Here is a 17,813-nt window from a genome sequence, read left to right as displayed (position 1 = left end):
AATACTTACCTGAAATACTTTATGTTTTCAGTATAAGCTTTCATCTAAAGATCTCTATCCACTAAATGCTTTTATAATAATAAATACATTTGTATGGCCCCAGAGGATCTAATTTATGTAGCTGTGAATGTCTCATAAATGTCTTCATCTATAAGGCTGAGAAAACAGGAGCTGCATACCCACACTATAATGTATGGTGATGGGCTGCTGCGGGCAATCCCATCTGGCAAGAACTTTAGTATTTCACACCATTCTTGCTAATGACTTAAAGACAGTTTCTTGTTCTTAACAGATCGTAACTGGTGTGTCTGTTTGGGGTTTTTCTTGATTTTTTGTTTTGGGGAGAGGTTCTTATTTTCCATAAATATTTGATAATGCATGCTCTTGGTGTTCTCTGTGCCAGCTAGTCTTTCTTAAACAGCATTTTCCCAGGTATTGCTCAGAGCCATCCTGTTTCTTTTGTTACAGTCCTGATTTGGAGGTAGCATGTAGCTGCTTTGCCTTAATGACAGCTCTGTGAATTACTCCTCTGAGTTTTCTAGGGCTTGGGCAAAGGCACCCTTTAGTAAGCTGTAGCATAGTCCCCCAGACGGGAAGGGGAAATCATCACTGAAAGTGTCTTTTTGCTGTTTTAAGTGATGTCTTCATAGTATTGTAGCGCAAAGGCAATCTGGTCATGGAGAAGACCTTGCTGTGCTGGCACTTGACAAGAGTGGTACAGTAACAGAGCCTATGCCCTAGTCAGGTTACAACCGAAACCAGAAAGCAACTGTTGGAAACCCAGTGATGGGGAAGTCCAAGCTGTTGTCAAGCATCACAGCAAAGAACAGTCTTCAGGAAGAAGCTGAAGAAAAATTATGTTGTAGTTCTGTCAGTAGCAATGATGCTCTTCCAAGTATGGCGGGGAGGGGGAGGAGGAGTGTTGGGAAAGCACAGATTTGTTTGCCTGGGTATTTAACAAGTGAATGGTGGAACCTGGCTTTGGAGACTGATCAGAGACAGAAGTCAACTTCAAAGGCCGAAGAAGAGTTCCTAGGTTGGTTACAGAAGGGCCTTCAAGGTATCTAAAAAATTAAGGCAGCTAGTTCATGTTAGATATAGTATAAATAAAAAGGAGACAGTGGGGGTGTGGGAGGAATGGTCAAGGTAGAAGCTAAGAAAATTGTATTGCAGTGGTGATCTGAGATCTATTTTGAGTTGCCAGCACTGAAGCAAAAATGTGTTTATCAAAGTGAAAGAGACGGTGGTGGATTACTTTAGATAAAAGATATCTAGCTAAACTTAGGCATGAAATTTTAGCCATGTGAGTGGTTAGGAAAACCCACACTACAAACCTGGATCATAATCAAACAAGCAGTGTTGTCCTTAGGGGTAGAAAAGGAAAAAGTGGAACGGAGTGGAGAGGCTTAGAGTTCTGGTTTAGACTTGTGTTTGAGCTGAAGGTAGGACAACCAAAGACGTTAGAGTGAAAAACAATATCTTCATTTATTCAGGAGAAAAGGAAGAAAACTACTGATTTTTTTTATCTGCATGTCTAAATGTTGCAAGGGTTTTGTGTGTGTTTTGAAGAAAAAGTGACAGCTTTTTTTTTTAACTTCTGGTAGTGGCATCATAAATCTTCACAGCCCTGTCAATCAGTTAGTATATTTGGATACAATCAAAAGACATGGTGAATACAGACAAAATTGCTGATCATCAGATATTTCTTGATATAGGGGGAAATGGACCACCCTCTGTGTTTTTAGGAGTTCTACTGACATGCAGGATTTGAAATAGACTGAAATGACTTGAAGGATGCAGGAATGATGTGAAATTGGTGGCCTGTCACATCTTGTGATCCCCAGAACACAAGCAAGTCGTTCCCCAACCTATATTGGAACCTGGGGTTGTTCCTGCCCAGATGCAGGACTCTACACTTTCCCTTGTTATATTTCATCAAGTTACTCCCTGCCCAACTCTCCAGCCTGTCCAGGTCTCACTGGATGGCAGCACAGCCTTCTGGCGTATCAGCCACTCCTCCCAGCTTAGTGTCATCAGCAAACTTGCTGACAGTACACTCAATTCCCTCATCTAAATCATTGATGAATATATTAAATAATACTGGTCCCAGTACTGACCCCTGAGGCACTCCACTAGATACAGGCCTCCAACTAGACTCCACCCCATAGACTACAACTCTCTGGCTTCTGTCCTTCAGCCAGTTTGCAGTCCACCTCACTACCTGATCATCCAGGCCACACTTCCTCAGTTTAGCTATGAGGATGCTGTGGGAGACTGTGTCAAATGCTTTGCTGAAGTCAAGGTAGACCACATCCACCGCTCTGCCATCATCCATCCACCGTGTTATTTCCTCATAAAAGGCTATGAGGTTGGTCAAGCATGACTTCCCCTTGGTAAAGCCATGTTGACTGCCCCTCATAACCCTCTTATCCTTGACATGCCTTAAGATGGCACCAAGGATAAGGTGTTCCATCACTTTCCCAGGGATGGAGGTGAGGCTGACCGGTCTACAGTTACCCGGGTCCTCCTTCTTGCCCTTTTTGAAGACTGGAGTGACATTTGCTTTCCTCCAGTCCTCAGGCACCTCTCCCGTTCCCCAAGACTTGGTAAAGATGATGGAGAGTGGTCCAGCAATGACTTCCGCCAGTTCCCTCAGCACCCGCGGGTGCATCCCATCTGGACCCATGGATTTATGGATGTCCAGATTGCTCAACTGGTCCCTAACCCATTCCTCATCGACTAAGGCAAACCGCTCCAGTGACCTGACTTCATCTGAGGTCTCAGGAGTACAGGGCTCTTCAGGACTGCCTCCAGCAGAGTAGACAGAGACAAAGAAGGCATTCAGTAACTCTGCCATCTCTGTATCTTCTGTCACCAGGGCACCCATCCCGTTCATCAGTGGGCCTACCTTGCCTCTGGTGTTAGTTTTATCAGCCATGTATTTGAAAAAGCTCTTTCTGCTGTCCTTGACCCCTCTTGCCAGATTTAATTCTAAGGAGGCCTTAGCCATCCTAGCTGCCTTCCTACATCCTCTAGCAGCAGCCTTATATTCCTCCCAAGTGGCCAGCCCCTCCTTCCATGACCTGTAAACTCTCCTCTTCCACTTGAGCATACCCAGCAGTTCCTTATTTAGCCACGCAGGTCTTCTGGTCCTCTTCCTTGACTTCCTACGTGTCGGGATGCTCTGCTCTTGAGCTCGGAATAAGCAATCCTTGAATGCCATCCAACTATCTTGGGCCCCTTTACCTTCAAGCAGCCTTGCCCATGGGATTTCCCCTAGCAATTGCTTGAAAAGGCCAAAGTTTGCCCTGCTAAAGTCCAGGGTTGCAATTCTACTTGCTATTGTACTGGTCCTAGCACACAAGATCCTGAATTCCACCATCTCGTGGTCGCTGCAACCAAGGCAGCCCTCAACCTTTACTGCTTCGACCAGACCCTCCTTGTTAGTGAGGATGAGATCCAGCAGTGCTCCTCTCCTGGTTGGCTGATCCACCATTTGGATGAGGAAGTTATCATCCATGCACTGGAGGAACCTCCTGGACTGTGGCTGGGTTGCTGAGTAGTCCTTCCAGCAAACATCAGGGAAGTTAAAATCCCCCACGACGACCACGTCCTGTGACTGTGAGGCCGCTCTCAGCTGCCTGTAGAAGGCCTCGTCAACTTCCTCACCCTGATCCGGTGGCCTGTAACAGACACCCACAACAGTATCGCCCCTGCCAGCCTGCCCCTTAATTCTCACCCACAGACTCTCAACTCGCTCGTCCCCTGTCCCTGGACAGAACTCAGTACATTGTAGCTGCTCTCGCACATAAAGAGCAACCCCACCACCCCGCCTGGCTGGCCTGTCTTTCCTGAAAAGGACATAGCCCTCCATGAGTATATTCCAGTCATGTGAGCTGTCCCACCACGTCTCTGTAATTGCCACCAGATCATAATCTCCTGACTTAACACAGGTTTCTAACTCCTCCTGCTTATTTCCCATGCTGCACGCATTGGTGTACAGGCATTTCAAGGAGGGAGCTGAGCTCACCAATTTCACCCTAGGATTATAGGAGGCCTCCCAGTCTTCATCAGTTCTAGAGTGCTGCCCCACTGGGGCAAGCCCAGCTACAACCCCATCCCCCTTTGAATCTAGTTTAAAGCTCTCTAATTCATTCTAATTCTAATTCTAATTCTAAATCTCTGCTAATTCATGCCCCAGCATCCTTTTGCCTTGGTGAGATAAACCTTTCCCATGTGCCATTATCCAGACTGGAGCCTTATAAAACCAGCCGTTATCAAAGAATCCAAAGCCCTGCCTGCAGCACCAGTCTCGAAGCCAATCATTTACGGACTGAATTTTCCCATTCAGTCCCACATCATCACTGGAAGATGGAAGGAGTGAGGAGAAGATCACTTGAGCCCCAGACTCTTTCACCATCCGCCCCAAGGCCCTGTAGTCTTTCTTCATCCCCCTCAGACTGCGGGAAGCAGCTTCCCCCCCACCTGTCTGGAAGACCAGCAGTGGGTAGTAGTCTGTCGGGTGCACCAGGTTACAATAGATGAAATTATTTTTGTGTTAAGCATATGACTTCTTAAAGACCAAACTCTTGTCCACTTCAGGCTCTGAAACTTAACCAGAGAATTTTAGTTTCACGTCTTGGCTTGTAGCAGGGACATGAGATATCATGCAAGACATGGGCTTTGATGTCTTTATGAAAGCAAGTAATGGCCTGAGAAAACTTTTGCAACCTCTTAAAGTATATATCTAGTGAGGAAAACAAGTAATGAAGAATTCATTTTTAACACCACTTGCACTTGGCTTCATACTGAGTTGCAGAAGCCTGATGTTTCCCAGTTGCCCTAGCAAGCAGAGAAGAAATTGGTGGTGGGGACAGCACGGTGTAGAATGTGCAAGGGGCCACAGGTGCTAATCCCAGCTCTGATATTGATTTACTGGGCAAATCACTTTGCTTCACATACGCCTATCAGTAAAGATCAGGAGGTTAATACTTGCAACACTTCTCTCATGTGAAATGCGATGATTGTTAGAGCCGGTGTGTATCCAGAGCTTCCAAGATGCAAGAGCTAAGTGTTCTTAAGAGCTTTTTGTCCTAATATAGCTCCTCTCTGTATTATCACAGCAGGTAGCATGCATGCTGCCAGCCAGAGACTGGGTCTTTCCTTTCCTTGAACCTCCTTGCAATGACTATTACAGGGCAGGATTTCCTACATTTTTACAGTGGGAAGACTGATGCTGTCAATCTTAAGTAGACAGGGTTTAAAAAAAAAAGCTTCATTCACCAGTAAGTTACTTTCATTTCCAAATGTAATAGGAGGCTAGTTCTGCTTACTGGTCTGGGATTTTTAGAATTCGCTCACTTGCTTAGAATAAATGGGGAAAGTAGTACCAGGGTGAGATGAGAACCTGTCATATCTGAGGAAGATAAAAGGGAAGGGGAAACTTGAGGAAATACTGCTTAATGGTTTTCTCCCCTACAGGCTATGTGTTATTTACCTTTTCCTGTATCCTCTAAGAGCTGGTACTGGAATAATTCCAATCCTATAGGGCTTTGCTAAAGGATTTTAGATGCTTATGTGGACTCAGGAGATCAGGATTCTCTTCTGTGCCACAGATTCAGGAAATATGTGGCTTCTGTATGTCTTATTTTCCAGCCTCTGGAATAATGCTCTTTCTTTGCTTTTCCTGATTGGCTTTTCTGAACGTGTGTTCTCGTCCTTTACGAAGTCATTCAGGCACACACACACACAGATGGATAGATACAAATATACAGCATTTACAGAGGATTGTGTCAGCCATACAGTGATAGAACCGATGCAACACTCGGAAATTTTTAAACCCTTCTAGTTGGCCTGTTTGGAAATAACGTGTGTGCTACCACTGTGCCATGTAATGCGCCAGCAAAACATTGGCTTGCACAGAGATGGAGGCAGGTGCTGAATTATGCCCTTGTTTTGTTGAAAATCTCCTAGTTGGGGGTTATCCTGAAAAAAAAAAACCCTGCATCATACTGGAGGGAATAGGGTTGGTGGGTGACCAGCTGTAAATCCAAATTCAGAAATCCTAGCTGCAACATAACCATGTAGTACTTGTGGCATGATCCCTGCAGCATTTATTTCTTGCACTTGACCACTGGGGAATGTGTTTGTCGTCCTTCTCTCTCCTGTCACGCTGGGGGCTTTTGTCATATCAGAATACATCGTCTCTGTGCTTCTCTCTGTCCCTTGACTTGTCACAGACACAAATCTTTTTCAAATGTTCTCCCCTGTTCATTTCCATTATTATATCTGTTGCTTCTAGGTGGCAAGCAAAAATGAATAACCTTGTAAGTGCTCCCTGTCTTTCAATTTGCTTTATTTTTCATACAACGTGTCAGTGCATTTTTGTTGAGTGTTTTTAATAAGATGAAGTTGATGAAAATAAATTGCTCTGCAGTTCCTGCTGTGGGTGACAGAAATGCTGGGTCTGTAATTTTCCAAAACTGTGCATTTGAAGCCTGTGTGGAGGGTGTTCTGTATGCCTGTAACTGCAATCATCTTTGTAAAATACCTCCCAGAAAAAGAAAGCAGCTAGCAGTTTGAATTTTAAGGAGCAAAATGCACTGCTGTATCCAGCTTCAGTGAAAGAGGGAGCTGTCAAGGAGAAATTTAGGATTGATTCTGTGCCAGGCTTGGGTCTGCCATATGGGATATTTAGCCAGATCTGTCTCTAGTATGAGAGGAAGAATGAATTATAGAGAAAACCCTCTAACCAAAGTGTCTATTAGCCAAGGCTTGAAAAGTAAGGATTTGGACTTGAAAATGTGAACACCCCGAAGCCCATGGCTACTGCATGTCAGCTTTCTTCTAAGTAGTTCAATGCCTTGCTCAAAAAAATGTAACGCAAATAAATGGTGATCTCCAAACTACCAAGGTGTACTCAGTAAACAGTCTGGTATCTATCTACTCATCTCTTCTTGGAGAGAAGATAACGCACCTATTCCAAAATGTGATTTTCAAGTCAAGAATTTTCTCTTTTTCTTACTCCTTTTAATGGAAGGAAAAAAAAAAAAAAAAAAAAAAGGTCAATATTGTCATATTTCTTATAACATTTTGATAAAAATTGCAGAAAATGCCATTTTAATTCCCTAAAGTTTATAATTCTGGTTTGTTGTCCACTTTTTTTGTGCTTTTTATTCTACTTACTTAGCTGGCAACACAGTGTTAATGTCCATTTCTAACTGCATTCTCTGCTGCACTTCTGTAAGTCAGCACTCTCCTTGTGCTGGTTGGGAGCTGGCACATGGAAGTTGCACAGGAGCTGATGACGGACCAGGAGCTTGGGTCTGACTTCTGCAATTTCAAAGCTAATGCCATTATCATTAAGCCAATTTTACTTCCCTCAGAAAAGCTTTTAGTCCTTCTACTGTTCTGTCTTTTTGGAAACATTGAAAACAGGAACAATTAAACCACAAACTTATAAAAATTTTCTCCTCTTTCCATTTCAAATTCAGAAATTTCCTCCAAGATTATGCTGCTTGAGGTACAGACAAGACAGTATCCTGGATTAGTTATTTTCATTGTCCACTCAAATTTGAAGAGTTGGATTAATACTGGTAGTAAAACAAGCTTGCTGTAAATCGAAGTGTTTAGAAATAGGGATCATACTGTGCGTACAGTTCAGCCTGGTCTGCTGTGCTATAGGGAGGAAGGGACAGAGAAGTACACTCAAACTTTGGAAAAATACCCAATTTCGTTTGCAAGTTTTCTGGTGATGCCTCTTAAACAAACTGCCAAAGTTTTGAATGCCCTGTTCAGCCTTGCATTGCTGTTTTACAGAAACAACCTTTCAGATCACATGCCTTGTTGTACAACCCTGAAACTCACTTCAAAGGAGTTAGGCAGTGAGGGAGTACAGGTTTCTGCCTCTCTTACAGGGTTTAAACCAGCTAACTGAGCCAAAGTCCTTTTTTTTTTTTTTTTTTTTTTCCAGCATAAATAATTTTTTGTTTATGCTTCTCATTTCAGACTGAATAAATAATGTTACTGCACTTCATTCTGTACTAGGATAGTATATGCTGAGCAAACAAGCAAGGAGACAGAAGAGCATAAAATCACAGCAGAGATGGAAAAAGTCCATGGAAGTTTCAAGTAATTGTCTTGCCAATAAAAGCCTATTGTTTAGTCCATATCACGTCTGGTTTATTTTTAAATGCTTCAGTTGATGGTGTTCCTGCCAATTCCCTGGGGAAACTCATTCCTACTATTAGGCAACATTTCCAGAGATTTATACTAAGTTTTCCTCCGCTTGGCTGCTTTTCATTGCCCCTATTTACAACTACTTATAACAAGATGGTCCCTCCATGGCAAGTCCTTTCCTTCCAGAAGATTTCACTCTTCTCTCTATGACTGCCAGGAGCCATGTGCAAGGCCTGGGGTTTCCTCTCTTGCTCCTAGATCCTTGTTGTGCAACTTTTATTCACTCAGTGTCACATTTTTCATGTGAGTTCCAACGGAGGGCAACAACTTCAGCAAATCACTGCTGTTCAGTAGCAGACGCTGAGGCCCTTGTATAGGCTGCACACATGTAGGGGGTTTTTATCTGTTTTTCATAATTAAATTTCTTATTTTCATAATTTAATTGATATAATTATATCAATTCATTATTTCATATTTTAAAATATTAACCATTTTTAATTCCCTTTAGTTTGTAGACATCTGTCTGGTTCTCAGGTGTCCAAGACAAAAAAGTATGTGAGTACAGTTTTGACATAGCTGTTTTATAAAGGAACTGTCAGGTTGGTTAAGGGACCTGAGGCTTCCTAGTACAGTTTTACTCCACCATAGCTTTAAAAGCTGCTGTGAAATCTGAGACCTGATTGTTCTCTTCTTCCTCTCCTGGTCTTTTGAGTCATCTTCGGCTTACAGATTTTCTTTCACTGTTATACTGAGTCCAGCAGTGGCATGTCTAAAGTTTGCAGAATCTGTGTTAAGAATATTAATCACTCCCGATTTTAAAATTCTGATCCTTCTCCACTGGTCTTCCCAGAAGTATTCTCCTTGACCTTGTGTAAATGGAGGTGTTTGTATGTGCTGTGTGAATGTGAGGGGGTTTGTGTGATAATATGCTGACAAAATCCTGGCTTTGTTATTTTCTAGGTATTTGGTGCTAGAACATGTGTCAGGTGGGGAGCTGTTTGACTATCTCGTAAAAAAGGGAAGACTGACACCAAAAGAAGCCAGGAAGTTCTTCCGACAAATCATCTCTGCTTTAGACTTCTGCCACAGTCATTCAATATGGTGAGTACAGCCATTTCTAACAGGAATTACCTGTTACATAAAAGCACAGAATAAACAAATCTTATTTCTTAATACTTTTGCTTACTATTAAGTAACTGATGTTGTAAATCTTTAAAAGCATTGTGTAAAGTGCTGATGTATGTTTTTAATTCTTGGCCATCTGTGAGACGGTGTGCCAGTCACAGATAAACTGTTCATGGAGAAGACCGTCCGTCATTTCCCACCAGAGGAGAATTTATTCACAAGGAGTGCTTTAACCAGGAAAACCAAAACCACGAAGGAAAAACATTTTAATTTCCATCATTCTTGAGGCACCTGCTAATAACTAAGAATTACTTACACTGTATCAAAATGAATCCCTGAAGAAACTTGGGACAATTACAAATACAGCAAAGTAATTTTATGGCTTCCTTCAGTTTTTGGAAACCTGCTGGCTTTTGGCAACCTTCACTGAGTCCCTTCTGGGCATTTGAGTCACCATTGCCTTTAATTTCCTTTCCAGTATGGAAGAATTTCATTGATCTGATTGCTATTGCTACTCCATTATATGATTTAACCACCAAGTGTGGTTTAACCTGTGCTTTCAGGTGGTGTTTTAAATTGGATGAGATTCTCCTTCATTTTCAGCATTTAAGTAATTTAAATTATATTGAAATCAAGTTGTTATAATCAGTCTGAGCAGAAGAGTTTCTACATAGCTGCTGACCCATAAGTGACTGCTTATTTCTCAGAGATGTAGCTCCTCAGTTAAATTGGCTGGGGGACACCATTAACATTGTGTCTGCGTGGCTGCTTCTCCATAACCACAGGCAGCCTTAGACACCCCTTCTCCAGGAAGTGGAAGGCCACCGATATATACTGTGGTAGCTGGATTTATATGATCACTGTGTGATTACTTCTCAGTAACCATACAGTGATTTTCTGTACCCCTAGTTTTGTGCTGAGAAGTCACAAACCAGACATCCGTGGCATAAATGGCCACCGTAAAAATGGATGCCTAAATATTTACCTTGCTTTTCCAGCTCTTTCCCTCTACATCTCTGGATCATTTCAACAGGAAATACTAATATGAAAGAGAGCGTATTTCTAATAAATAGAAAGGGAGATTAGAACCTTTATGAAGTATATATTAAGGAGAGCATACCGTTAGCAGAAGAGGCAGTTCAAAGGTGGTGAATCTGGGTGAAAAAAGTCCTGAGGACAATGCCTGCCGGGCACTGGCAGGGTTACAGTAGTCATAGAAATTCCCAGAGAGAGCAGGTTGCACACCCTAACTAGAGGATCTAAGTTTTTTCTGTTGGCAGAGACCTCTGACAAGTTTTATTCTGCAAATTCCACAATTTTCCTCCCTGCTAATCAGCTGCATTGAGTGATGCAACCTTTTTATAATCAGCATAATCCTTGATAGGTTGTACAGCTGTTATTTTTTATGCACTCCGGGCAGTGAAACTGGTGGTGGATTGCATACATACATGTTTTGTTCCCTACTTGGCTTAACACTTAGAGACCCAGTCCAAGAAGACTCAAAAATGTTGAAGTACAACTGAAGAGAAATTATTTGCTCTTCCAAATGAATATTCCATAGAAATATGAAACTCCACTGGGATAGAAGTTTCTGCGAAAGCATGCATGTGTACCCATGCATTCTAGTCCTTTGGGCTTGTGATGGATACCACTTGATATGACAGGCTTTAATAAACTGAGTGAGGATCGTGGTGAGGCTGTCAGACAGACAAGCACTTCTGCAGGTTTAACGAAATGTGGAATTTCCAAGGCAGAGTGTATGCCTCTCTTGCGGAATCCATTTTCCTCTCTTAAACATATTGGACTGTGGGCAGTAGTCTTGTTCAGGAGTTAAGTCCCCTCTCTCCTTGCCATCTCCCACTGGACTAGCATCTAGTGCTGAGTAAGTTAGCAGTAAATCATAAGCTTTCCCTTCTGCCAGGTCACTCAGGGTGGTATGTGTTATATTAGTCTGTGTTGTATTCTGGACAGTCATCATTAAACCCTTTTTTGAAAATCAGAACATGCATAAATATATGTATGTGCATGTGTGTGAGTATAAAAGTTAATGTGCTTTCCTAAGCAATGAAGCCTGACCTTGTCCTGTTGTGGGGCAGAGAAATGACAAATCATCTCATCAGCCAGGTTATCCAGTTATGACCACGCTGAAAAATGAAGGCTTCTGTTTTGGTTAATGACTAAGTGTGGGTGCCTCTAACCTACTGGCAGAATAGATTGATAGCCTGGTGTCCGCAGCCCCATATTATTGCCCCATCTTCTTCCTGTACCTCCCAAAACACTGTGAAATATCTCTGGCTTACTTTCACAGCAGTATGTGACCACATTCGGCTTTCTCTGCTCAAAATGTTTTGATGCACCAGGATTCCCAGATCAAAGAATCAGAAAGGATTCCCTAATCCTCCCATCAGTAAAAGGCTTCTGCTGCTACTGTGTGGAGGGATCCCCTGTGTCTGAGAGGTGTTTTCAAAAAAGCAGCTCAGATAAGGAAGCAGAATAGGCTTGGAGCTTGAGTCTGTGTGTTGGTTTGAAAAAGTTTGAGCTTTCTGTTCTTTATTTAACAGAAACAGTAGGGGAATATCTGATGTACCTCACTCCAAGGTGGAGTCACGTATGGGGTTTTGTGGTACAGGTTGGCCATGGGGAAAGCTTATAGGTAACCTACTGTAGGGTTTTCTAAGGACTTTTCTGTAAACAGATCATTGTGCCATGATAGAGACCCACGGACAACCGTGGATGCAAACAGCACCATGCCAGAGGTATTTCTGGGATCCTGCAAAGTGTATCTGTGTTTCCTTGCTGCTTTCCCTGAGCTGGCAAGCCAAGCAGTTAGATCGGTGATGCAGCATTATTGCTTCTGGTTCCAGCTCTTCCTCTATACTAGCTCTGAGGGCTCTGCACCATGCTGCAGTGCCCAGAGCAGACATGCTCAGAGGTGATGCAAGAGATGGCAGAGGAACCTGGGGTTCCCTGGACATCAGTGTAAGACCATCCCAGCCTGGGAAGTTTTCTTTGGACAGAACTGATGTTTTTTTCCTAAGATACCATTTACCTAGTGCTGCATGTTTGCTCTCCTAAATTCAAGGCCTTTAAGATGTCTCAGCTGAGTGCCCCAAATTAACAGTCCCTTTTGAATATCCCACCTCCATACGGTAGGAGACCTCTCAGCTAATTCAATGCCGACTGAATTTCTATCGGAAACAATGTAGGAGCACATATTGGGGTAGGTCGCAGATCCTTGCTTCCCTCAGGAAGAGTCTCTTTTCTCGGGAGCGAGGGAATGCTGCAGCACCAAGTGCGGGTTGAGCCTGGCGAGGGGAGCTGGCGGGCGCCTCATTGGCTGGGCGTGACATCACCGGCAGGAGCTGGGATTGGCGGCCAGCGCATTTTGTGTGTGTTGGGTTTTTGCTTTGGTCAAGCTCATATTTGGTGTCTGTATCTCACAAGCTGACAAATAAAAATATGATTACAGAAAATGCCCCGTGGCAAACCTTATTATGGCTTCAGAGATAACAGATAATGCCAATTACTGTGCAGGGCACTGGTGACATGGAGAGGAAATCCCCTGCGGTAATGAGCAGCGAGATGATTATTTCATTTTATTTTTATTTTGGCTGCGTTTCATTTTGTGGGTTTTTTTTTTTTTTCCAAAGCATGCACAAGAGGGGTTAAGGCAGGTTCTTTATGAATATTGATAAATGACAATTATGAGGGCCCTTTCTCCTTTCATTGCCTGGAGCTGTGCTTGCTTGAGTACGCACAAGGCTCTTGCTGAAGTGCGTCTGTATGTGCATGCGTAGGCATGGGGGTGTGTGACTTAGAGGGCTGAGACAATGAATAAGAGCTTTGTCTGACTTTGCCTTGTGTTTTTCCCATCAGTGCAGGGGGGGAACAGTCTACTTATAAAATAATGCTTGAAGATTTCACAGCAGTAGTGCCAAAATCTCTGGTATATTCCTGCAGGCAGGAGGTGCATAGCACTGTCAGTAAAGGAAGCACACTTTTGGGGGAAAATCTGGTGTGTCTTCAAGAAAAAGAGAAAGCTGAAGAATGCCAGGTGCCATGTTCTGTCAGATAGTGCCACCCTCCTCGTAATTCCTCTCTGCCTTGCTTGCTTCATTTATAAGGAGTGTGCTATGGTATTCTGCAGGGATGGTCTGTCAATCACTTCAGACTGCAGCAGCTGGACACTTTGAAATCAGGATTTAAGGCCTCCAAATGTCAAACTGTTCTGGAAATTGTGGAATTTAACAAGGCTGGTTTCTGGTTGGTTCTTTTCTGGTCCTTCAGTCTTTAGGTTTTCAAGTTTTCTTTCATGCCGTCAGAAGGGAGAAAGATACATTTTTCCCCTGTTCAGAGCTGAGATTCACCAGTCATTGCCTGAATCCAGGACTTTCAGTTCTGTGATTGAGACACACTCTAAAGCTGTGAGGAATTCTCAGATTTCCCTTGTACAAGGAACCGGAAAAAACCCATCAAGTACAGCAGCTGCAATGCCAATGGCAGAGTTACCAGCTCAGCTAAAATGGATTTTTGTAAGTTTAATTCTTTATATAAGCCACTGGAAACTCAGAAATGGCATAGTCATATTGTAAGCATAACCAGGTAACGTTCTGTGGCAAGGACAGTAGTGGTGATCAGAACTGACAGTCTGTTCCGGCTTTGAAATACGTGAATATACGTTTTGAGGTGAAGTTGGTAGGGAGAAGCAATATATTTTCATAGATCCATGAAAATAATTGTTTAAAAGCGAGCAAGGTGTTAGGCATGCAAACTCTTCTCCAGGTCTCCTGGTATGTTTATAGGTGGTGGTGTTTTTCCTAGCTATAACTATATTTACTTCTTCTGCAGAATTCTGTGAAAACTGACTAAGTTTGAGCATAGCAACCATAGCTCTAAACAAAGATTCTTCTGTAGGTAGATAAAAGTTACATGTTCGGATCTGGTTTGCAGAAGCAAGAAAAAATAAAGTGAAAGGCATTTCTGCTCATGAAAATTGAAAATGTTGCTTCTCTTATTAATTATTACTGATAAATTATTTGCATCACATCAGGCACTTTTAAGAGGCAAATTGCAGAGCAATTATTCTGTGGTCTGGCCCTTCTGGGAGTTTGGGGTCAGTAAGAAAAGCATTTGCAAAGTAGCCAACAATTTGATTAGTACAAATGACCTGCAACTACTCCAGTTAGGAGGTTTCTTGGGTTAGAAATCTATGACCTATAATAGGTTGTCATAGAAACTGATAGGAAAGTTTTAGCTCAAAAATCACTTTAAAATAATGGGTTAGTTCGCCATCTTGTGCCAGGTGACATAGCTCCTTTGAATCCAAAATCTGGAGTCTGTACCTACACCAGAAATCTTCTGCCAACCCTGAGTGACAGAGAGAGAGTGTTTTACTTCTCTTTTTCATGTGCGCTGTGGTTGCCTGCAGTACAGATACAAGGATATTCCTAGAGCAGGAGGATGGACTAGAAAGGCAGTGGAGGGAGCTAGAGAAGCTGTCTGAACAGCATCACTGGGAGCAGGCAGAAACCAAGCATGGCTAATGTGTAAGTGGAAAGATGGAACATGTTAACGCATATGTGTGCATTTCATTTTCTGTGTACCACCTCCATGAACTGTGCCCATTTTCATGAGACATTTTTTTCAGACCTCTCTCTGTATGCACCTTGTGCTGCAAGGGAATTGTAAAACCTTTGTTGTAATCTGTAAAAGAGGGACTTTGCAGAGAGTCTGACTCTGTGTGCCTCCCCTGTCATGGCTTGTTTAATGGCTCCCTTTCATTCATATGTTCTCTCTTCAAAAACCTGCTGTATGTGGGCTCCTGGTGCTAACTTCTTGCTCCATTGTCTTGTTGAGAAGCTCTGTTAGTCTGTGGCCACTCTGGATCAGGGTTACACTGACTTCTGCAGTGCTGCATTTCTCCTTCATATTCTTTCTCAGTATATGCAGGGCTCAAAAGGAGATTTTGCCATGTTTGTCAATAAAGAGGCTGCTTTTTTATCTTCCAATTTTCCAGCCATGTGATAAAGCCCTGCAGCTTTAGAGCCTTAAGAACAAGGAAAGGGTAACAAGTCCTCTGTTCACCTGCAGAGAGAGGGTTGGTGCGGTCGTATAAGACATGGGCAGTCAGAGAGATCAGCTGAAATGGGACCAAATTAAATGCATTTTCTCTGCAATGTTCCATTAATGCCAAGTAATTACCACATAGAGTGGGATTTTTGTTTTGTTTTGTTTCATTTTGGCACAAGATAATTCTTTCCAAATATGAATGCATGAGGCTGTCCGGACTGCTGGGCTCTTAGGTAGATTATAACAAGCCTTCCCTATTCCCATATGTTCTTCTCTCTTCCTTCTGGCATTTGAAAAGCTGGCAATACAAAGATGGGAAATGCAAATGCAGAGAGGAAGTCTCATTCCCAGTGGCAGTGATGCTGGTTCTGCCACTGTGGTGCAGACTCCTGGCCTGACTTCTATCCCCAAGATGCTGCCTTGGCAAATGCAGAGATCCAAAGATGGATAGCAGAGAAACATTCCAGCTAGAAGAAAATTTTCATTCAGCCCTGCCTGATCCACCTGCCACCCTGACCTCTGAGAGGAGTGCTTCCAGAACACCAAAAAGGTACTCAGGGTGCCCTGAAATTCGTATGCTAACCAACCATACCAGGCACTAGAATCTGTGTTGAAAGAGGGGTGAAGAAAGGTCAGAGAGATGCAAAACTGCCATATGACGGTTCCTGTATTTCAAGGCTCAGTCAGCAATACATGAATGGGCATGTATCTAAAATTCTTGACAGAGTCCACACTCTCGTCTCTGCTCACTGGGCTATAGTGAAGAAATCATAATTTTTCTTGGGTTTATTTTGATGAATGTCTCGAGCCACCCCAGATTTCCTTTCACACATACTACCTCAGTCCCAGGAACCCCCAGGTCCCAACTTAAGGCTTTCAAAATGCTGTCAGATTTGGCAGATGCTGACAATCTTGCCTTTGTCCAGGACTGCAGTCCCTGATGATGGCATTCAGGTGTTCTTTTCCTGGCCATTAACTGGTCATTCACTGACTCTAGAACATTTCCTTGTCACTCAATTCCTGCATTTTTGTCGAGTAGGTATGGATATCTTGATAGTTACTATATGGCCAATAAGTCTTCTGTCTCCAGTTACCTTGAAAGTTTGATTTCTATGAGAAAGATAGATTTGATAAAGCGCCTTTTGCTTTGTCAGATGAAAATATGGGCAGATCTGAATTGAGCTGTTCTGTTATCTACCAGATTGTTTGCCCATGGTTAACAAGGCCACTTTAACATGCAGGGCTCATCATGTCTATACAAGAGTCTTTAAAAAGTGAGGCAGAAGGAATCATTGGACTCAGTGATAAGGTAAATGACCAGGAGCTGCTTTGAACGTGCACTATTTTGCTGGAAGTCTCCTTTGGAAATATCTGTTACACTCCCCAGGTATCCTATTACAGTGCGCTCTGGTTTTGCATAGAATTGACCTGCATTATTTACAGGTTGTGTCTAACTGAACATATAAGACTTCTCTTTAGATCAGAGGAGATAATTTCCAAGACATTGTCATGCCTCTCACATTTCTCTGAGAGGCTAGAGACTGTTCTTTACAGTGGGATAGAGGCAGAATTAACACCTGCGTGCATGAGGAGTGCTAGAGGAATGTCTTAAAAAGAGAAAAGGAAATTACATAAAGATAAGGCTGACTTCCCTTCCATTATGGGTGCCACTGGACTAGCCTGTCCTAATGCTGGCTCTTTTGCTGAGTTGAGTCTCTGATCAGGGTAACTGGTTTTAGTGAACCATTACTGCAAATGAGTGTTATTTAACTAACACTTGCACATGTGGTTAACTGGCTGTTTCCCACACATCTGTGTTCTGAGTGGCCACTGAAGCTGGCTGTTCTGCATACAAGGTTGGAATGCTGCTATTTGGACCTCTTATTAGCAAGACATCAAAGATTCATTTTGCCTACTCATAAGCAAAAATAAGAAAAGAACTTCTTCTTTAGCTTGCCTAAACTGCTTCTCTCATCTCTGACTCTCCAAGAGTTGCCAATGAAAAGAAAATAGAGCAAAGTCATCGCAAATATTGTGCAAGATTTTTGCCTTTGGATATAAAATCAAGTAAATGTAATGGTTCTACAAAAGCACTTGAGTACTAAGAAGCAGACATGGGTGCACAGTGCTGTTACTGTGGGTAGTGGGGATTAATAAGTTAGTAAATATAGGATACCTTTTGATTTAAAATGGGAGTTGCCATCCTGAAGATCATGGCTGCCTGGTTCTATGTTGTGAATAATAAGAGAATCAAGGTTTGATGGAAAGAAGGAAATCCTCTTTCTTCCTTTCCACTGCTGGCACCCTCAGTTGTATGCAGCACTAAGTTGAAGGAATTTCTCCATCAGAGCTAACTACCCAAAGTTATTTCAAAGCCATATGCCTGTGTAAAAAACTCCTAATAAGGACTTTTTGCAGTAGCTTTTACATCAAGGATGTTT

The 17,813-nt window shown here is 42.6% G+C and overlaps 1 protein-coding gene across 2 annotated transcripts in view; it reads left to right on the top strand.

The window, feature by feature from the left end:
• The window catches only part of BRSK2 (BR serine/threonine kinase 2), a gene marked incomplete at its 5' end in the record, with an annotated part of 323,574 nt that overhangs the window by 220,702 nt on the left and 85,059 nt on the right, over nucleotides 1–17,813 (top strand). For both annotated transcript variants that reach the window (XM_080619064.1, XM_080619063.1), the window contains one exon: nucleotides 9,139–9,279. In XM_080619064.1, the coding sequence (XP_080475190.1) occupies nucleotides 9,139–9,279 (141 nt within the window). The remainder of the gene's footprint in view (nucleotides 1–9,138; nucleotides 9,280–17,813) is intronic.

This window comes from Psittacula echo, assembly GCF_963264785.1.
Source record: "Psittacula echo genome assembly, chromosome: 5".
Lineage (NCBI taxonomy): Eukaryota > Metazoa > Chordata > Aves > Psittaciformes > Psittacidae > Psittacula > Psittacula echo.
The sequence above is the reverse complement of the archived record's forward strand: the minus strand, read 5'-3'. Positions and strand labels throughout refer to the sequence as shown.